This window comes from Erinaceus europaeus, chromosome 8 (assembly GCF_950295315.1).
Source record: "Erinaceus europaeus chromosome 8, mEriEur2.1, whole genome shotgun sequence".
NCBI lineage: Eukaryota > Metazoa > Chordata > Mammalia > Eulipotyphla > Erinaceidae > Erinaceus > Erinaceus europaeus.
In genome coordinates this window covers 47,646,363-47,666,215 of record NC_080169.1, presented here as the reverse complement: position 1 = coordinate 47,666,215, position 19,853 = coordinate 47,646,363, and the positions used below count along the sequence as shown (strand labels likewise).

Genomic DNA, 19,853 nt, shown 5'->3' with positions numbered 1-19,853 from the left:
TGTAGGGAATGCCCGTGGTATGAGTAATATTCCAGAGGGAACAAAAATCTTTAAATTGTTTGCTTGAAAACATAGGTGCATTGTCTGTTTTCAAAAGTAATGGGACCCCCATAACGGCAAAACAAGAGAGCATATGGCTTACAAGCTTTTTAGCACTTTCTCCTGTCTGAGCTGTAGCCCACATAAATTTAGAAAAGGTATCAATTGAGACAAACACATATTTTTGTTTGCCAAAGTTTGGTATGTGGGTGACATCAATTTGCCAAATAGCATTAGCTTTTAAACCTCGGGGGTTAACCCCAAGGGTCTGGATAGCAGGTGTCTTTATGAGATTTGCACAAGAAGAGCATGTAGCAAGGATATGTTTTAACTGTGGTACAGGAACATCAGGGAATCGAGCTTGAAGGCCTTTAAGATTAACATGGGTTAGAGAGTGAAAATTAGCAGGATCAGAGACAGAGACTGGGAAAGTTCCTGTGGAGGCAAGGCGGTCAACTGCGGCATTCCCTTCGGACAGGGAACCAGGAAGAGGGCTGTGGGAACGAAGGTGTTGAATATACAGTGGTTGGGTTCGAGAACAGAGCATAGAGGCGATTTGAATCGAGAGGGGAAAGTGGGTTGTCATCAATTTTCACATACGAACGAGCAAGCCATGGAAGTAAGTTAACAGTATACACACTGTCAGAAAAAAGGTTGAAGGATTCTGGTACAGCTTTTAGTGCAAGAAAAACAGCATAAAGTTCTTTGTACTGAGGGGAATTATCAGGAAGCTCAGTAAAGAGAGGTTTAGAAGATTGTTTGTCTGGGTAATATATAAGGGCAGCAGCTCCCCTTTTTCCGCCATCAGTAAAGATTGTAGGAGCAGAGGGAATGGGATCCCGAGAGAAAAGTTTAGGTGCTAGTAGAGGCAGAAGAGGTAAAGAAGCTATCAATTTATTAGAAGGAAAATGGTTATCTATTTGTCCTGGAAACCCCACGAAGCTTATGGCAAAGCGGGAATGATGGCGTATAAGCCACTCTGTATCTGTGAGAGAAAAGGGCAGAATGATTAAATCCGGTTCTTTCCCTAAGACCTGCACAGACCTATTTCTCCCTTGGCGAACCATGAATGCTAACGCATCTATCTCAGTGAGGAGTCTTGGAGCTCCTCCTACTGGCGTGTGAAGCCATTCGAGAACCCCATGGTCTTGCCACAGTGCCCCTACTACTGTGGGGGTGGAGTTGAAGATTAGAAGGTTTACTGGAGAGGAGGGGGAGAATCGAACAAGGTGCATGTCCTGGAGGGCCTGGTTAACCCTTTCCAGTGCCAAGGAGGCCTTGGGAGTTAACTTACGTTTTGAAGAGGGCTGTTTCTTTCCTTTCAACAGGTCAAACAGTGGTTGGAGGCAGCTTGTGGGCAGATAGAGATACTGCCTAAGCCAATTTAAATTTCCTAGAAAACTTTGTAAAGAAGCAAGAGTAAGGTTAGAAGGGAAGGTAACATTAGGTTTTAAGGGACGAATTTGCGTTAGAGAAATCTCTGAACCTAGGAAGGATATTGGAGGGATTAGCTGTATCTTCTCAGGGGCTACATTAAGGCCGCTTTTCTTTAATGCAGGAATGAGAAAATCACGTAAGGCATAGAGATCTGTATCTGATTTTCCCCATATTAAAATATCATCTGTATAATGAAAAATATTAAGGCCCTTATGAATATATGGGACAAGGGCAGATTTAACAGCCTCCTGACAAATTGTAGGACTATTGGCCATACCCTGGGGCAGCACCACCCATTCAAATCTGTCAGCGGGGCTGGCATTATTAATAGACGGAACAGAGAAGGCAAAACGTTTACAATCTCGCGGATGCAAGGGGATAGAGAAAAAACAATCTTGTATATCAATAGCTATGATTGGAATTCCCGTGGGAATTGCAGAAGCAAGAGGCAAACCCCTTTGGGGGGAGCCCCAGACCTGCATGGTTTTATTTACTGCACGGAGATCTTGAAGGAGGCGCCATTTTCCCGAGCGCTTTTTAATCACAAAGACAGGAGTATTCCATGGGCTTCGAGAATGACGAATGTGTCCCAAGGACAACTGCTCTCGGACGAGCTCTTTTAAAATTTTTTGCTTATCCCTAGGTAAAGGCCACTGTTCCACCCAGACAGGCTCATTAGAAAGCCAGTTTAAGCGGGGTGTTTGGCTACGAACAGTGGCATTTAGTATTGGGGGTGCTGAATAGACCTGGTATCGCGGGAATGAGTTTTACGCTCTGCAGAGGCGTCTGTGGATATCCTAACATTAAGACATTCCAGAAGATCCCTGCCCAGTAAGTTGGTGCTAATATTAGCTACCAAAGGGCGGAAGTGTCTGGTAGAACCTTCTGGGTCTTCCCACATAAGCGAGTCTCGTGTGCAAAATGCTCTTGTCATCCCTCCTATTCCATGTAAACTGGGTCCAGGGATGAGTTCCCAATCTTGGGGAACCTCTTCTTGCCTTAAAATCGTCTTTGCTGCCCCCGTGTCAATCAAAAATTTAAAAGGAATATTGCCAATCTTTACTGTCATAGAAGGGTGACCTTGTTCTAAAACAGGAGTGGTCCACAAAATCTCAGGCCCCGAATTTGTACCATTCAGGGGCGAACCATCTTTATGAAATTGGGACCAACAATCTCTCTTCCAATGAAACCCCTTACGACATTTTGGACAAACAGTACGTGGTCTCTGGCTCCCTGACTGAAAGCGGGGTTGCTCTGGCTGGAGGCGTGGTTTCCCTGACTGGAGGCATGGTCGCAACTTATCAGGACATTGGTTACGCCAATGTCCTTGGCGACCGCACTGAAAGCAGGCCCCGTTTTGCTTACGTGGGGCAACTGCATAGACCTGCGTCGTAGCGGGTGTCCCATAATTGCCTGATGTAAGTTCCTGTGTCGCTAGAATCCAATTATCTGGGTGTAGGTGTTTAAGATTAAGGCATACCTGACGGAATTGTGGTGTCATGCCTTCCCAGACAATAGAGCGCAGGAGTAGTGTGCGGACGTCAGGATTATAAACCTTTCTCTCTAAGCTTCTCTTCACCCTTGAGATGAAGCTCGCCAATGACTCATCAGAGCCTTGGTGAAAAGAGTTAATGGGAGCTGATGGATCTACATCAGGTGTGGTCACCCTTTCCCATGCTTGTGTTGCACAGATGCGTACCTGTTCAAAATAACCAGTTGGAAACCTGGCTTCTGCCTGCTGAGCTCCAGATTCATAAGCTCCTGCTCCAAACAAAGCATCAGAATTCCATTCTATCTGTTTGTTACTATTTTCCTGCGATTGCCTAGAGCACTCATCGCGGAAACATGCCTGCCACTGAAGATAGAGAGGGTCTGGGAGTGCAGCACGAGCCAGTTCTTTCCAGTCTTGTGGTGTATTTAAATGCTGGTAAAAGCTTCTCAAAACGGACTTGGTCCATGGAGAGTGCATACCGTCCTCCCTGACTGCTTGCCTGAGCGTTCCAAGTTCTTTCGAGGAATATGGCTGCCACGGCTGAGGGTTTTGTTTAGAAGGGGCCAAGTTTACCGGGAATGTGTGGATTTGGTCCGGTGGCGCGGGAGAGGGAGCTACAGAAGTGGAAAGTTCAGTAGAAACTGCTGTAGTGGCTGCAGGGGAGACTAAACGCATATCTACGGGGACGCAGCTCCCGGGGTGGACTGCACATGGTTTAAAATCCTTAAATGCTGAAAAAATATCCTTTAGCTCTCGTATCTCAGCCACTAGATCTCTTAATGGTGATGTATCAGCAGGGGCGGGGTCAGGGACGAGGAAGCCTCAGGCGGAGCTGAAACCGCAGCAGCAGGGGCCGGGGGCGGGGTCAGGAAAATGGAAGCTGCAGGCGGAGCTGAAACTGGGACAGCAGGGGCAGGGGCGGGGTTCAGGAACGCAGAAGCTGCAGGCAGAGTTGAAACCGCGGAGGCAGGGGCCGTGGGCGAAGCTGAAACCGGGACGGAAGGGGCAGGGTTCAGGAACGCAGGCGGAGCTGAAACCGGGATGGAAGGGGCGGGGTTCAGGAACGCAGGCGCCTCAGGCGGAGCTGAAACGGAAGCTGACACCGGGACGGAAGGGGCAGGGTTCAGGAACGCAGGCTGAGCTGAAACCGGAACGGAAGGGGCGGGGTTCAGGAACGCAGGCGCCTCAGGCGGAGCTGAAACGGAAGCTGAAACCGGGACAGAAGGGGCAGGGTTCAGGAACGCAGGCGGAGCTGAAACCGGGACGGAAGGGGCGGGGTTCAGGAACGCAGGCGCCTCAGGCGGAGCTGAAACAGAAGCTGAAACCGGGACGGAAGGGGCAGGGTTCACGAACGCAGGCGGAGCTGAAACCTGAAATGTGGAAGGGGGTGGGGTCAGAGGAGGAGCGTCCGAACACGTGTGAGTGTCTGTGGGAATGGAATTCTTGGGTTTAGCCGCTGATCGCTTAGGATGTCTAAGTCTTAAGCACATGTATTTTAACTCTCGTACCTCAGCCTCAAGGTCACTTATCCTTATGGCATACCACGTTTTACATATCTTGAAAGTGGCGACCACAGTTAAAAAAATCCAAGGGGTAGCGAAAATTAAACCTTTTATGACAGCGGGAATCTGTCCCAGGTCAAGAGATAATGACTGGGACACCTCCTCATAAAACGAGAAATTTCCCATAGTGGAGGGAAACGCGGGGCCACAGAAGTGGGCGGATGCCACTTACCAGTGTCTGGGCGGTTTCGGAGACCTCAGGCCGGGCGTGGTGTGGGTACGGAACACGATGGGCGCCAGATGTTGTTGAGGTGGTCTGGTGTCGGGCTGCACCGCGGAGAAGAGAGCGGACGTCCAGAGCAAAGGGGTACACAGATCTTTATTATAGGATGGGGGGGAGGTTTGGTTCAGACCACGTGGAGCCAGCCAGCAATGGCCGACCACGGGGGGAGAGCAGGGAGCGAGACCTCAGAGAGGGAGAGCCGAGAGCCCAGAGAGAGCGAGGGGAGGGGTGAGGGGGCTTTTTATTGGGCGACAACCAGGGGTGACGTGTAGGGCCAAGATTGGTTGAAAGGGGGCACTCTAGGATTTAGCGAGGCATAGGAAAACCTGGGGGCGGAGCCAGGATTGGTTGAAAGGGGGCACTCTAGGATTTAGCGGGGCATAGAAAAACCTGGGGGCGGAGACTGCATCAGAATAAGTCCTCAGCAACACTTCTCCGGCGGCCGTGCCAAGAACTCTCGAACTATGTAGCATAGGGGGCGGGGAGAAAGAGATTTGCGAAACTAGCAAGGACCAAACCAATTCTCCTTGTGGGGGGAGAGCGAGACCAAACCAATGTGCAGCATAGCAACAATTCCCCCTTTTCTTTAGAAACCTATATCGTATAGGCATTTTTTTTTAAAAGAGAAACTGGCACAAACATGGAGGAACATGTAAGTGAGTAACAAGAACCAGTGTGCTGCCAAGGGAAGGCCTGAGGGGGACCTTTTTTTGCCTCTGGGGGGGGCGTTACTTGCCTCAACTGGCATTTTCTAGCATGGGGGGAGGTTGAGGCCTAGAGTCTCAAGGCAGCTGGCTGCAGTCAGTCTTTGAGAAACCCAGCAGCATAAAGGGAAGCTGCTAGTTTTGTGCAAAGTGTCCAAGAGGTGTACCAGTGAGTCCGATAGAAATGCCAGTCCAAAGCAGATGTCCACGGAAGAATGCCAGGGGGTGGAATGTTGTATGAGGAAGCTCAGCTGTTGGAATTCCGCTTTTCTGTAGAGAACTTGACAGCTGCAATTTACTTACTATGAAACAAAACTTGTAGCAGGTTAGAAGTTTATCACAATTGATAACTCTATTACAATCATTAGCATAACCATAGCACAATCTAACGTTTTTAATTGAGAAGGAATTTGAGAATTTTACGTATCAATAAGTCTATTTAACCTTTTGTTACAGCCATTTAAGATAGAGACACATCCTAGGTGTGCGCAGGTTTTTTTTTTTTTACCAACTTAGTTAAAATATATTGATTTTTAACTAATTTTTACCTCAGACTTTAAGTTAATTTTATCTTTATGAGAATTACGTTGAAAACCTTTTTCATTTAACTCTGTCTGGTAAGAATATAGCCTTAAAGTTATATTTTTAACCTTAAAGTTAATGTTACCAAACTTTAAACACACACATAAACATGGTCTTTAATACACAAGGAGAGAAACCTTTGTTACGAAGACATGTCATTTTAAACACGAATTTAGATCTATACTGCCTTAGCCGTTCGGGGAGTGCGTTGTCCAGCGGTGGCCTCTTGCGCAACTTCAGCTTCAGGAATTGTAGGTAGCGATCTCTGGACAAATCTCTGCGTATTCTAGCTAGTCTGCCTTCAGACCCAAGCTGGAGATCTCGGCCAGGGGGCCCAGTTTCAGCAGGGAGCCCACGGTCTCCGGGTGGTCTGGGATCTGCCCAGACTTCATAGCAGGAGGGCGGGCAGGCCAGCAGTGCAGAAGGCGCAGGCCGAGGTGCCCTGGGGTGGCGGCCATGATGGGCCGCCATGTCTGCTGCCCTGCTCCCGGCGACCAAGCAGCGTGGAGGGAGCCCACGCCCAATGCTCCGCGCCACGCGGCGGAAAGCTGGCTCATGTGGGCTGGCGTTGGGCTCCTGCGGGCTGGCACTGGGTGGAAACCACAGAGTGGTCCAGAGATAAATGTTCTAGAAACAGCGAAACAGTCTTGTGAAGAAAGGGCCTTTGGAGATCTCTTCACAAGCAGAAGAGAAGGCCATAGTGCATAGGTAGCCAAATTGTCTTCACTTATCTGAGAGATGCACAGGTCAGGTCCACATGGGCGCCATTTGTCATTAAAGTTCAGAGTTCCGGCAGGCTGGGCTAGCTTCACGGCGGTGAACAGAGATTTGGGGACACACGGCTGGGCCGGGAAGCTGTCTTTCTTTATTCACGAACAACGATTCATAAACTAACCCAAACCAATAACCACACAGATCTGTCCTGCATCCTTCTCTTTCGGCAACCGCGCCAAGAACTCTCAAACTACATAGCATAGGGGGCGGGGAGAAAGAGAGGCGTGAAACTAGCAAGGGCCAAACCAATTTTCCTGGTGGGAGGAGAGCAAGACCAAACCAATGAGAAGCATAGCAACAGTCCAGTTAATATTTCTTTCTCAAAACAAGGTGGAAATAATAAAAGTGAACAAGTGGAAAATGAATACATTTTTAGACATTTTCATTGGTGAGACAGAAACAACTTTTAGTGATGCAGGGTCTGTAGTGAAAGTTAAATGGGGAACTTCTAGGGGAATAGCCAACAAGTAACAGTGATTGAAAGACTGCCACCCTGGGGAGGGGGAACAGACACAACAGTAAAACTAAGAACACCTGACCCTCACAGCACAACCTACAAAGTTTGAGGATAATGTGAGTGGAAGTGGTACGGAGGAAGAGCGTCGTGGGGCAGAGGTGGTTCAAATTCTGAGCTATAATAAAAGTTGGGGAAAAGCAGCTGGAGTCATTTTGAAGATTGGACCCTGAGAGAAGGCCAGCAGGGTGGGAATACTCAAGACAGCGGAATAGGGCTGCTAGAGGTCAGAGTACAGTCTTAAAAAGGCAGACACAGTTGGGTCCTGAGTGGTGGGAAACAGCATTCACACCATCTGTCTCAGACCAGGAACTGGAAAAGCAGCAGTGGGAAACAGGTGGGGCCATATTGAAACACCCACTGTCTAACTGGCTGTAATAGACTAAGACTCTCCCTTCCCCTGGAACACCACCGCCTATTAACACAACTACAGCGCCATCTGCCGGTCCAGCGGAAACCACGCCCAATTGAAATGGAAAAAACCCTACAAAAGTTCAACACCACAAGGATTTGGAAAAATGTCTGAATTTGAATTCAAAAAGCTAATTATGAAGGCCCTTCAAGACTCCAACCATAACATACAAATGCATTTTAAGGAGTAAAGAGATCTCTTCACTAAAGGGCTAAAAATTTCACAAAGAGAACTCTGAAAAGAAATCCTGGAATCAAAGGAAATCCTTGACAGCACCATTAAACTAGACTAAACCAGCTTGAGGATAGAATAGCAGGGCTGGGGGGTGGGGGCAGGGTGGGGGGGTGGGGGGAGTCGGCTAATAGCACAGTTGATTAAGTGTAAGAACTGGAGTAAGGATCCTGGTTCAGGCCCCTGGCTCCCTACCTGTGGCGTGGGGGGGGGGTTTTGGGAGGTGGGGGGTTGTCCCTTCACAAGTGGTGAAGCAGGTCTGCTGCTTCCTCATAGTCCTTTGCTTTGGTATAATACACCACACCCAGTACAAGTGTTTTTCTGCTTGGCAAGTAACAACTGATCACTTTTTCCTCCTACAGTCTCTTATTCAAACAGAGAGAGAGAGAGAAAGAGCGCGCAACATAAAATCTCATTAGATCAGGGGTTTTTCAGTCTTATCTTTTTTTTTTTTTTTTAATTTTCTTTTTTCTTTTCTTTTTTGCCTCCAGGGTTATCGCTGTGGCTCTGTGCCTGCACTACAAATCCACTGCTTCTGGAGGCCATCTTTTCCCTTTTGTTGCCCTTGGTGTTTATCTTTGTTGTTATCATTGCTGCTGCTGTTATTGGATAGGACAGAGAGAAATCCAGGGAGGAGGGGAAGATGGGGAGAGAAAGACAGACACCTGCAGAACTGCTTCACCACCTGTGAAGCAAACCCCCCCACCCCCCGCAGTTGGGGAGCCTGACAGGGATCCTTAAGGCAGGTCCTTGCGCTTCCTGCCATGTGCGCTTAACCCCACTGTTCTAATGCCCACCCCCCACCCCCCAGTCTCTTCACTCTTAGCATTAGGGCCAAGCAGTTCTTTGTTGCAAACCAACTTCTATGTGACTGGACATAATCACAATATCTGTCATACTCTACTCCAAAAATATCTTAATCTCAAGGTATTATTACTTTTAAACTGGGGAAGGGAAATAACTCATCACCCACAGAAGTTGCCTTGTGCTCCTTTTTCATCTTCCCTTCTGTCCTTCCTTACCTTTTCCCTAGGCAACTACTGCCTTTTTTTGTTAGTATATATTAGTTTGACCTTTCTAGAAATTCAAGAAAATAGAAGCATACATCATGAGCTATTTTTTCCCCAAATATTTATTTGGCAGAGACAGAGAAATCAAGAGGGAAGGAGTGAATAGAGTGGGAGAGAGAAAGACAGCAGCAGCACTGCTTTAGCACTTGCAAAGCTTTCTCCCTACAAGTGGGGGCTGGGGACTTGAACCCAGGTTCTTGTGCCTGGTAATGTGTCTGGCCTTAAAGCCAGCCTCACCCCCTGCTCTGCTCCATTGCTGACACTATGGTCTATTTACATAATCATTGTTTGGCTTGAAAGATCCCCATCACATTATCCCCTCAGGGTATTGCTAATTCAGTTAAAACCATAGCAACAGTTGCTAAGGATGCTTCCACCCTCCCAGCATGCCTTTTGCCTCTCTCCACCCCCTCTCCTAGCCATTTCCTTTTCTGATTTGCCACTTCTGTTTCTAATATATTAAAGGCGTTGTCTCAGATCAATAAAGGCATTGCATTGGTCCTGCTCAGCCATGAGTTCCTGGTTCCTCTTCCACCTCGCTGAGTAAGCAGCACCTCGCTGAGTAAGCAGCAGCCCAGGTTGGCTCCCGTAGATTTCTCTCCAACCCAGAGAGCACATGCCTGGGAAGAAACACCCTCACGCTAACCCGGCAGTAATGTGCACTCAACTAGGTGCAGGTGCACCACCACCTGGTCACCATCCTGAGCTCTTTTGTCTGCCTTCTTTCACTCAGTTTTTCTGAGGTTTATGTTATAGCATATCTTAGCACTTTATACTTTTTTATGAGTGTATTAGCAGTATGGATTTACCAGAGTGTATCCATTTATCTGCTGCTAGGAATTTGGGTTATTTCTACTTTTTAGCTATTACAAAAATTTGTATAAAGTTATGGACATATGTTTTCATTTTTATTCGGTAAATATCTAGAAAAGTAGAACTGGGTCATAGGTAGGCATATCTTTGCATTAAAAAAAAAACTACCAAGCTACCTGGAGTATTTTAATTTTTTTGCATACCTACCACGTATTCCATTAGATTCAGTTATTCTCACATCTATACCAACAGTTGGCATAGAAATACTTTTTATTTTGAAATATTTTTTAATAAGTACATAGCTTTCTGGGTTGATCTTCGTTCAGCCAGACAAAGGCATTGCTTATTCTGTAATGGATTTTATTTTAAAAGTAAATCTTGAAAGGGCTAGGTAGTGGCACACTTGACTGAGCACACGTTTCAGTGTGCAAGGATCTGGGTTCAAGCCCCCAGTGTCTACTAGCAGAGCAGAAGCAGCCCACTAGCTGCAGCTCACCAGGTGCTGGTGTCTCCTTTGTTCTCTTCCTCTATATCCTCCCCTCTCAATTTATCTCTTTCCTGTTAAATAAATATTTAAAAAAATTAAAAGAGGGGGCCCAGGTGGTGGTACACTTGGTTGAGCACATATATTACAATTGCAAGGACCTGGCTTTAAGCCCCAGGTTCCCACCTGCAGTGGGGAAGCTTCACAATGGTAAAGCAGTATTGTGAGTATCTCTTTGGCCCTCTTCCTCTTCATCTCCCTTTTCCTCTAGATTTCTCTCTGTCTTTGTACAGGAAATAAAAAGAATAAGTCTTGGTTTTCTTTCTATTTACAAGTGGTAACATGCGTACATTATGAAAAACTTAACAAATACTAGAAATTGTGACCCAGGAGGTGGCACAGTGGGTAAGGCATTGGGCTCTTCAAGCCAACACATTGTGTCCCTGCACGTTATGTCTGGCATACATCATGTGCCAGAGAGATGCTCTAGCTCGCTCTCCCCCTCTCAAACATATACTTGATATGTATGTAAACATAGTCTATATTCATAAATAGTGAAAATTAAAGAGAAGGAAACAATAATGAAGAGTATTCAGGAGCTCCAGAGAGAGGCAGCCCAACTGTCAGGGCCATGCTCATCAGAAGCCTGTTGGTTAAGGCTTGCCTTGTGCTAGGCTTGAAGCTGGAGGATTATTCCAGAGCTCCTCTGTTTGGGGGAGGGTAGTCTTAAATTGTTTTGTTAAAGATTCCCTCAGAAATACTCTCGATTGAGATTGTAGGTCTCTCTAAATTTGTATTGAATGCAGCATTTGTAATAGTGCTAGTCCTGTATCTGGCATGAGCACACAATGTTTGTTAAATATGAAGTAACTAAAGTTGTTCAACATAAATGTTGCAGAATTAATACACATCTTCAGAATATGTAGCTGAACAAGGTTTGGGAAAGTATGGATTGACAAAGACAGCTATGGCATGAGTTGAGTGCATTTGAGTAATAGCTCAATACAAGTGTTAAGTATTTGTTAAGGTTTCCTTGTCTCTAGTTCTTTATTAATGAACAGTTTCAGTTTTGGTGCCTAAAGCATCTGAATTCTAGGTCATAAAATTAGCAAAGCAAGCACGTTTCCTAGTGAGTTATTTTACTGAATCTGTAAATTAAAAAAATTTTTGTTTTGTTATTGGATAAAGACAGAGGGAAATTTAGAGAGAAGGGGGAGATAGAGAGGAAGAGAGACAGAGAGACACCTGCAACACCGCTTTACTCCCCTACAGGTGGGGAGCCAGGGGCTTGAACCAGGATCCTAACCAGTCCTTGCGCTTTGTACCACATGCGCTTAACCCACTGCGCTACCGCCTGACTCCCTGACTCTGTAATTCTTTTTTTTTAATATTTATTTATTTATTCATTCCCTTTTGTTGCCCTTGTCTGTAATTCTTAAAAGTAATGTTTAAGCTTTAAAAAGTGCTTAAACATTTGAAAGTGCCTTCATGGTAGAACTCAGGACACTCTGTGAGGTGTCTCAAATTTGATAATATGATGAAGTGATGCTCTCTTTCTCTCATGATCTTCCTTGTTAATTAATAAAACCTTTTAAAAAAAGTAATTTAGATGAAAAAATTTTATTGTTGCATAATGATTTATAGTATAGGCTATAACACATAAGCACAACCTCTCATCTCCCCTGAACAGGTGTCTCGGAGACACTTGCTCCCCTGATCTAGGGCCCCTCCCTCCATCATATACTAGGATCCCAATATCCCTTCATCCCACTATTTCTCTCTTTCCCCAGAGCCCTATGTAGTAGTACATCCCATCCAGTCCAAATTTCATCTTATGTTTTTTTATTTTAAATTTTTTCCCTTTTGTTGCCCTTGTTGTTTATCATTGTTGTTGTTATTGCTGTCGTTGTTGTTGGATAGGACAGACAGAAATCGAAAGAGGAAGGGAAGATGGGGAGAGAAAGACACCTGTAGACCTGCTTTACTGCCTGTGAAGTGAACCCCCTGCAGGTGGAGAGCTGTGGGCTGAATCGGGATCCTTATGCGGTCCATGTGCTTTCTGCCCTATGTGCTTAACCCATTGCGCCACCGCCCAGATCCCCATCTTATGTTTTTGTTAAGTGCCTCTTATGAGTCAGATCTTTTGGTACTGATCATTCTGTTTCTGGCTTATCTCACTCAACATGATACCTTCAAGTTATTTTTTTCTAATTTATTTTTTTAATTTTATTAGTGATTGAATATTGATTCACAAAATTATAAGATAACAATGGTATAATTCTGCACTATTCCCACCACCAGAGTTCTGTATTCCCATTCCTCCCATTGGAAGCTACAGTAGTTCTTCCAAGGTTGAAGATATGGCTTGACTATTATTTCTATAACTATCTTTTATATATATTTGCCCATTTTTTTCTTATGGTCCTGCCCTTTCCTTCCTTCCACATTTATTACTTCTTCTAAATGTCTTTCCTCTTTTACTCTTTTCTCTCCAGGTCCTGATAGAGTTGAAGTTCAGAGCCTTCTGCTCATCTTCTATCATTTCCCCTTCTCTGGGAGTATGGACCAAAATTCTTTTTGGGATGCAAAAAGTGGGAGTTCTGGCTTCTGTAATTGCTTCTCTGTTGGACCTGGGCATTGGCAGGTCAATTCATATTGCCAGCCTGTTTCTATCTTTCCCTAGTTGGTTAGGGCTCTGGAAAGGTGAGGCTCTGGGACATATTGGTGAGGTCATCTGCCTGGGAAGTGAGGATGGAATCATAGTAGCATCTGTAACTTGGTAGCTGAAAGATGGTAAGATATAAAGCAGCATAAAATGATTACCAAAAAGTAGGAATAGAGCAGATGAGAATAGGGACTTTAGAAAAAAAGGAAAGAAGCTTAGACAAGTCTATTTTAGGTATGTTCCTAGGGGCCCATGACTTTCATAGTTTTTGCTTGAGTTTGATAGCTAACATGAAGGTAGACAAAGATATTGTCTGGAAAGATGGTGTCAGAGTTGAGAATAGGGCTAGAAAGTTGGATTAGGGCAGTCAGTAGCTCAAAACTTGAGGAAAATCTATGAATAAAGTTAACCATTACCCCATCAAACTGATCCAGGGGCCATATCTATTTATGTTTAGCACAGAAGCCTGTCAGTCTGAGCTCTCAGTCCGTGGTTACAGCTGGTAACATTCTAAACTGCACTCATTTTAGGACCAGCCTTATTCCAGTAGTAGGGTAGGATGACCTCGCCTCCCTTTGGAGAGTGAGGCAGTCCCATCATTGCTACTTTATAGGGAGGACAAGTTCCTGCAGTGGCTTTTGTTGATGCTCTTGATGGAAGTGACCAGTGATGGTGGACTGATCTATTAAAGGCTTAGGCCCTAACTAGGACTCTAGAGGATGGCATGGTCTGGTATTGACCCAAAAGGGTCCTCTGGGTTGCTTCCAACTTTAGGCTATTGATAATGAAAGGACATTGGATCTTATTGAAGGCTTTCATTGCATCTGTTAAGATAGTCATGTGGTTTTGGATTTCCTTTTGTTTTTGTGGTGAATCACACTTACTGGCTTACATTGTACAACTTTTTTGGTGTACTTTTTTTTTTTTTTTTTTTTTGCTGTAGCTGGGATGTTAGAATTTTGTTCAATATCTTAGCATTTGTATTCATCAGGGGTATTATGGTCTGTAGGTTTTTTATTTATTTTTTTAATGTCTGTCTGCTTTTGGTGTGAGGGTGATATATTCCTGTGTCTTCTATATTTTAAAAGAGCTTGTGAAGTTAATTGTTAGCTCTTCTTTGAAGGCTTTGTAGAATTAATTTGTGAAGCTGTTTGGGCCTTGACTTTTGTTGTTGGGGAGGTTTTTGCTGATGGTATGGATTTTTTTGGTTGTAATTGGTCATGTTTTCTAAATCTTCTTGGCACAGTTTGGGAGGTTATATGCTTCAAGGAACTAGCTTATCCATGTTTTCCAGGTTCTCTAATTTGGTGACATAAAAAAATTAATTTCTAAGGTAACTTTCTTTGACTTTTTACTAAAAATGGTAAGAATTCTGCAGTTTCATCTGAGTTTGACATATACCATTTCTGTTTTAGGTAGCAGTAGCAGCAGCAGCAGCAGCAATGTTTCACTTCTTCAGAAAACCACCAGAATCTAAAAAGCCCTCAGTACCAGAGACAGAAGCAGATGGATTTGTCCTACTAGGTGAGTCTTCAATCAACAAAATCATAATTAAAAACTAAAATTGCCTAATAACTATATGACTGATTTTTGATAATTTAAAAGAACTTATGTATATGAAATCTATAAATGTAAAAACAATCACTGACCACTTAGAGCATAGTCAAGTCATACTGTTATAATGGTTTAACTATTTTCCTTGTAATTAAATTTCTTCCTTGATTTATTTTCCCTTTTGAGATACTAATCAACCTTTTAAATTGTGAAAAGCTAAGGATCTTAAAGAATCTGATTAATTCAAGTTCTTATTTCTATTTTATAAGTTGCACAAGTTTGTTACTTCAATTAGCATCTGATTAGGCATATACTAAATATTTTCTGAATGAAGCACATTACTAAATCTACATGTTTAATAATGTCTCCTAAATGTTTAAGACTACTTTATTTTCATTGTAAAATTATTACATGCTAATAATAAGATTTTAATGATTATAAAAATTTTCTTTCAACCAAATGTGAGGTTGTTCTCAAGAGGGATTCTGTGAGACATCTGTTCTTCTGCTGAGCCATCTCTCCTACTAAGGGAAACTTTGAAGACTTAACATTTCCTTTGTGTCATTATGTTTTACTCCTGAGAAAGGGATTTGCCTCATTTGTGTAGTTCTTCCCAGAAGCTCTTTCCTGAGAGCATGGTGAGGAAAATCCAAGATCCTAAATCTTTTTTTTTTAATTTATAATTTTTATTTATAACAAGGAAACATTGACTAAACCATAGGATAGGAGGAGTATAACTCCACAATGATTACCACCACCAGAACTCCATATCTCCTCCCCTCCCCTGATTGCTTTCCTATTCTTTATCCTCCTGGGAGTATGGACCCAGGGTCATTATGGGGTGCAGAAGGTGGAAGGTCTGGCTTCTGTAATTGCTTCGCTGCTGAACATGGGCATTGGCAGGTCAATCCATACTCTCAGCCTCTCTTTCCCTAGTGGGGCGGGGCTCCAGGACACATTGATGGGGTTGTCAGTCCAGGGAGGTCTGGTTGGCATCATGTTAGCTAGCATCTGGAACCTAGTGGCTGAAAAAAGAGTTAATATATAAAGCCAAACAAATTGTTGACTAATCATGAACCTAAAGTCTGGAATATTGGAGATGAGGATTTGTGGTCTCCGTTTTGTAAATAGTTAGTAGGCCTATTTTAGTTATATTCTAAAGGGACCATGACTATATTAGTCTTTCTTTCTTTCTTTCTTTCTTTCTTTCTTTCTTTCTTTCTTTCTTTCTTTCTTTCTTTCTTTCTTTTCCTTTCTTTCTGAGCCTGACATCTGATATGCAGGTGAATCCAAGTTATTGTCTGGAGAGATGATGTCATGGTTGGAAAAAGTACCAGAAAGCTGGATCAGGGAAGAAAGTAGCTCCCAAATATGGGAAAGATATATAAATGTTGACTGTAGACCCCATCAATTTGAAGATACTAAATCTTAAATGTGATAAAGGTGGCACTTGGTTTGTTAATGAGGTGACTTGGGGGAAAGCACCCAAATTAAGAGAAGCAATATGTGTAATCTTTCATTTCCACCCCATAACCTCTGGGAAGGAGCAAGGGACTGTAAATTGAACTCAATTGTCAGAAGAAAATTAATCAAACTTAGATAGGGAGGCAGCAAAGATTTGTCAGCAAATATAAAAACCTGAAGCCTTGAGGAATTAGCTTGAACAGGTTGTCTTTAAGGTGGCAGCATATGCAACCCTGAAATAATTGAAGCACTCACTATGCCTCCTTTAACATACTAAAAATGACTCCCCCTAGCACCATGACAGCTTGCAATCTTCACGGTAGTGATAAAAAAATGACTATATTTGGGCTTAGCTAAGATGGTGCTTGGGTTCTGAGAGGCCATTGTCCATTTCCTGGAAAAGTTAGGAATCGTCCTCCCCACACTTAGCATGATAATCAAGAAATCCATAAGAACTAGACAGCTGCATAATGTGGGACTACTCTGTCTATGAAATAGCCTTTTTTCTGGTCCTACAACTAAACTGAATAAAATTTGCTTGCACTTTTGCTTTGTGCTGTGGTTGGTGTCTAATTTCTGTCTTTTGCCCAAACCAAGAACCCTCTTCAGCAGTGATCCCTTCCCCCTTTTTGGGACTGTGGGATTTCTGGCATCAAAACATGATGGGGGTTCATGGGAAGCATTGCTTTATAGCCAGCTGTTGAGAAGCACATGTAACAGTTTGGGTTTGAGACTTGCCTAAAGTGGAGACCTGTATTGGGAAACTGAGTCATTCACCAAGGAGTCTGATGCTGTCTATAGATAATGTCATAATTTAGAGAAACTCAGTTGAATTCTCAGACATCCTCTTGGTGTTTGAGAATTGCCTCTTGGTATGGGGAAGCTTCTACAAACTCATATGCAAACCAGTCTCAGTACACTAACACAGAACTCATTTCATCTAACAACTCAGATCTGCCTGTGGGAACCCCAATTTTGGTTTCTTAAAAGCTGCCAGTGTTACTTCATTCATGTCTCCTGTGTTAGCCTCATTAACTGAAAAACTTCAGGAATGTCTCTAGTCCGCTGTGAGATTTCTGTTTCATAAGTTTCAAGATATATTCTTCTTTCGACAATTTGCTCCAACAAAGCCTGATTTGTCAAATTCTGTTCTGTTTTCCTCATCTTAGAACAATTCTATCTTCTTTATACATGTTCAAGGAACTCTTTGTTGTTTCTAAGCTAGAAATCAACATCATTCTTTTGTGATCAAATAGTTGTTTAAAGTATGCAAGTGTAAGATGCTGGCATCTTTTGAAGTCCATGCATTTTTTTTTTTTTAAATTTTATTTATTTTATTTTTGAGAGAGATTTAGAAACAGTAGAGCACTGCTCAGCTCTGACTTATGGTGGTGTGGGGGATTAAACCTGGAACTTTGGAGCCTCAGGCATGAGAGTCTGTTTGCATAAACATTATGCTATATCTTCCACCCCAATTTTTTTTTCTCTAGTCAGAAAATCATAAATTCATTTTGTATATTTTCTTGAGATTTATTTAAATTAAAAAAAATTTATATTTTATTTCCTTTTGTTGTCCTTATTGTTTTATTGTTGTAGTTCTTATTGTTGTTGCTGTCATTGTTGGATAGGACAGAGAGAAATGGAGAGAAGAGGGGAAAATAGAGAGGGGGAGAGAAAAGGAGACACCTGCAGACCTTCTTCACCGCCTGTGAAGCGACTCCCCTGCAGGTGGGGAGCTGGGGGCTCGAACTGGGATCCTTAAGCTTTCCTTGTGCTTCACGCCACATGCGCTTAACCCACTGTGCTATGGCCTGACTCCCTATTTAAATTTTTATTAGTGATTTAATAATACAGTTTGTAAGATAACAGAAGTAAAATTCCATACAGTTTCTACCACCAGAGTTCCATGTCCTATCTCCTCCATTGGAAATATCCCTATCCTTTATCCCCTTGGGAATATGGACCAAATGATGGACCAAAATTCTTTATGGGGTACAGAAGGTAGAAGGTCTGGCTTCTGTAATTGCTTCTCCATTGGACAAGTCCATACAGTTGCTAATACTGGACTTTGAAAAGCTCTTTAGACATCTTCCTCACACTGTAACTATGTGCCTTATCTCTTTGCAGCTTATCAGTGACAACTTTTAAACACAACTGAAACAGTCATTGGTCCTGTGTTTTTTAAAATTTCCAATGTCTGGTAACTTATGGCATGTAAATGATGTACTCCCTGCTTTGTATTTAGACTAGTGGGGACCCAGTATTCAGTCTTCTTCCTCAACAGAGGAAGTTTATCTGCTGTGGATATACCCTCTACTAATAGTTTTAACAGTGGTCTTCTTCATAGTAGAAACTTTTACATCTATCATTTCTTTGTGGAATTTCTAGGACTTGTTACTCCAGTTTACTCTCATGTACCACTCATTCTGTCTGTATATCAAAGCTGTCTACCGTGCATTTCCCCAAAGACTGACATGCTGGACTGTGAGAACATTTTCCATAAACCATCTTGGACTGAATGGGATTGGATTTGTTCTTTGCATCACATATCTAGCAGTTTGGTAGAAGAATCACTTCCATCATAGATCCAGGATAGCAATTTCATTTGAAGTGCAGATGATATCACACCTTCATTCAAATGATCCAAGCAACACAATTCTCCCCAATGTCTTGGAGTCATCCTTGTCCCTTTGTCTCATGTCTACTGATGCATATTTCTTTTTAGCCTTAATTTCCTCTCAGTGAAAAGCTTCATCTCTTAATCATCTTCTATGAAAATTTCTTGTATACTTAGTATTCTTTGAATTTGTTTACTTTCCTGGAGTTTTGATAATCTCAGGCAGCATCACCTTCTGATTCACTGCCTCTCAATCTTTTTTTTTTCCCTCCAGGGTTATTGCTGGGCTCGGTGCCTGCAACATGAACCCACCACTCCTGGAGGCCATTTTTTTCCCCTTTTTGTTGCCCTTGTTGTTGTAGGATCGTTGTAGTTATTATTATTGCCATTATTGATGTTGTTCGTTGTTGGATAGGACAGAAAGAAATGGAGAGAGGAGGGGAAGACAGAGGGGGAGAGAAAGATAGACACACCTGCAGACCTGCTTCACCTCCTGTGAAGCGACTCCCCTGCGGGTGAGGAGCCGGGGGCTCGAACCGTCGAACCGGGATCCTTACGTTGGTCCCTGCGCTTTGCACCACATGCACTTAACCCACTGCGCCACGGCCTGACTCCCTGCCTCTCAATCTTATCAATGACATCACCTCCGTTCTTTCTTAGGAGATTCTTAAGAGACAGGATAATGAAGTGAAAAAAGAATGCTGACTTTGGGTTTGTATCTTGACTCCAGAGGTAGTAGAATTTCCATCTGAGGGGTGGCATACATTTCCTCCTGATTTTGTGCCTCTCACTATACCTGAGGAATAAATAGACATGAGACAGATTAAACAGGAGAAAAGGCTACAGATATTTACACTGGGAACAACCATAGGGAAATGAAGATCCAAAGAATTGTCACATCGAAATGCTGCTTGTTACAGAAAACAAAGAGGGATTTATAGTGAAACAGAAATCTAGTGGGAGACTAGATTCAGTCCCTGCAACCACCATATGTTACAGCTGCACACGGCATTCTTTTTTTTTTCTTTCTCTCATAAAATTACTAAAATATTTATAGAAAGAGCAAGTTAAATATGTGGGGGGGGGAGGGGAAGGAAGATACCTGGTAAATGTCACAAAAAGGTCTATTTGTATATTCTTTTAACCTTAACTACCCTTCTCTGGTGATCAGAATGTTTTTATTTTTATTTTTTTCCTTTCCTGCATATGGAAGAAG

At 43.2% G+C, this 19,853-nt stretch overlaps 1 protein-coding gene across 2 annotated transcripts in view; it reads left to right on the top strand.

Annotated features, from left to right (window-relative positions):
- UMAD1 (UBAP1-MVB12-associated (UMA) domain containing 1) overlaps positions 1-19,853 on the top strand; it is a 272,473-nt gene that overhangs the window by 6,275 nt on the left and 246,345 nt on the right. For both annotated transcript variants that reach the window (XM_060196181.1, XM_016192588.2), the window contains exon 2: positions 14,418-14,526. Coding sequence is in view for 1 of the 2 variants with exons in the window: in XM_016192588.2 (XP_016048074.1) it covers positions 14,445-14,526 (82 nt within the window). In the remaining variant the exon portion in view is untranslated. The remainder of the gene's footprint in view (positions 1-14,417; positions 14,527-19,853) is intronic.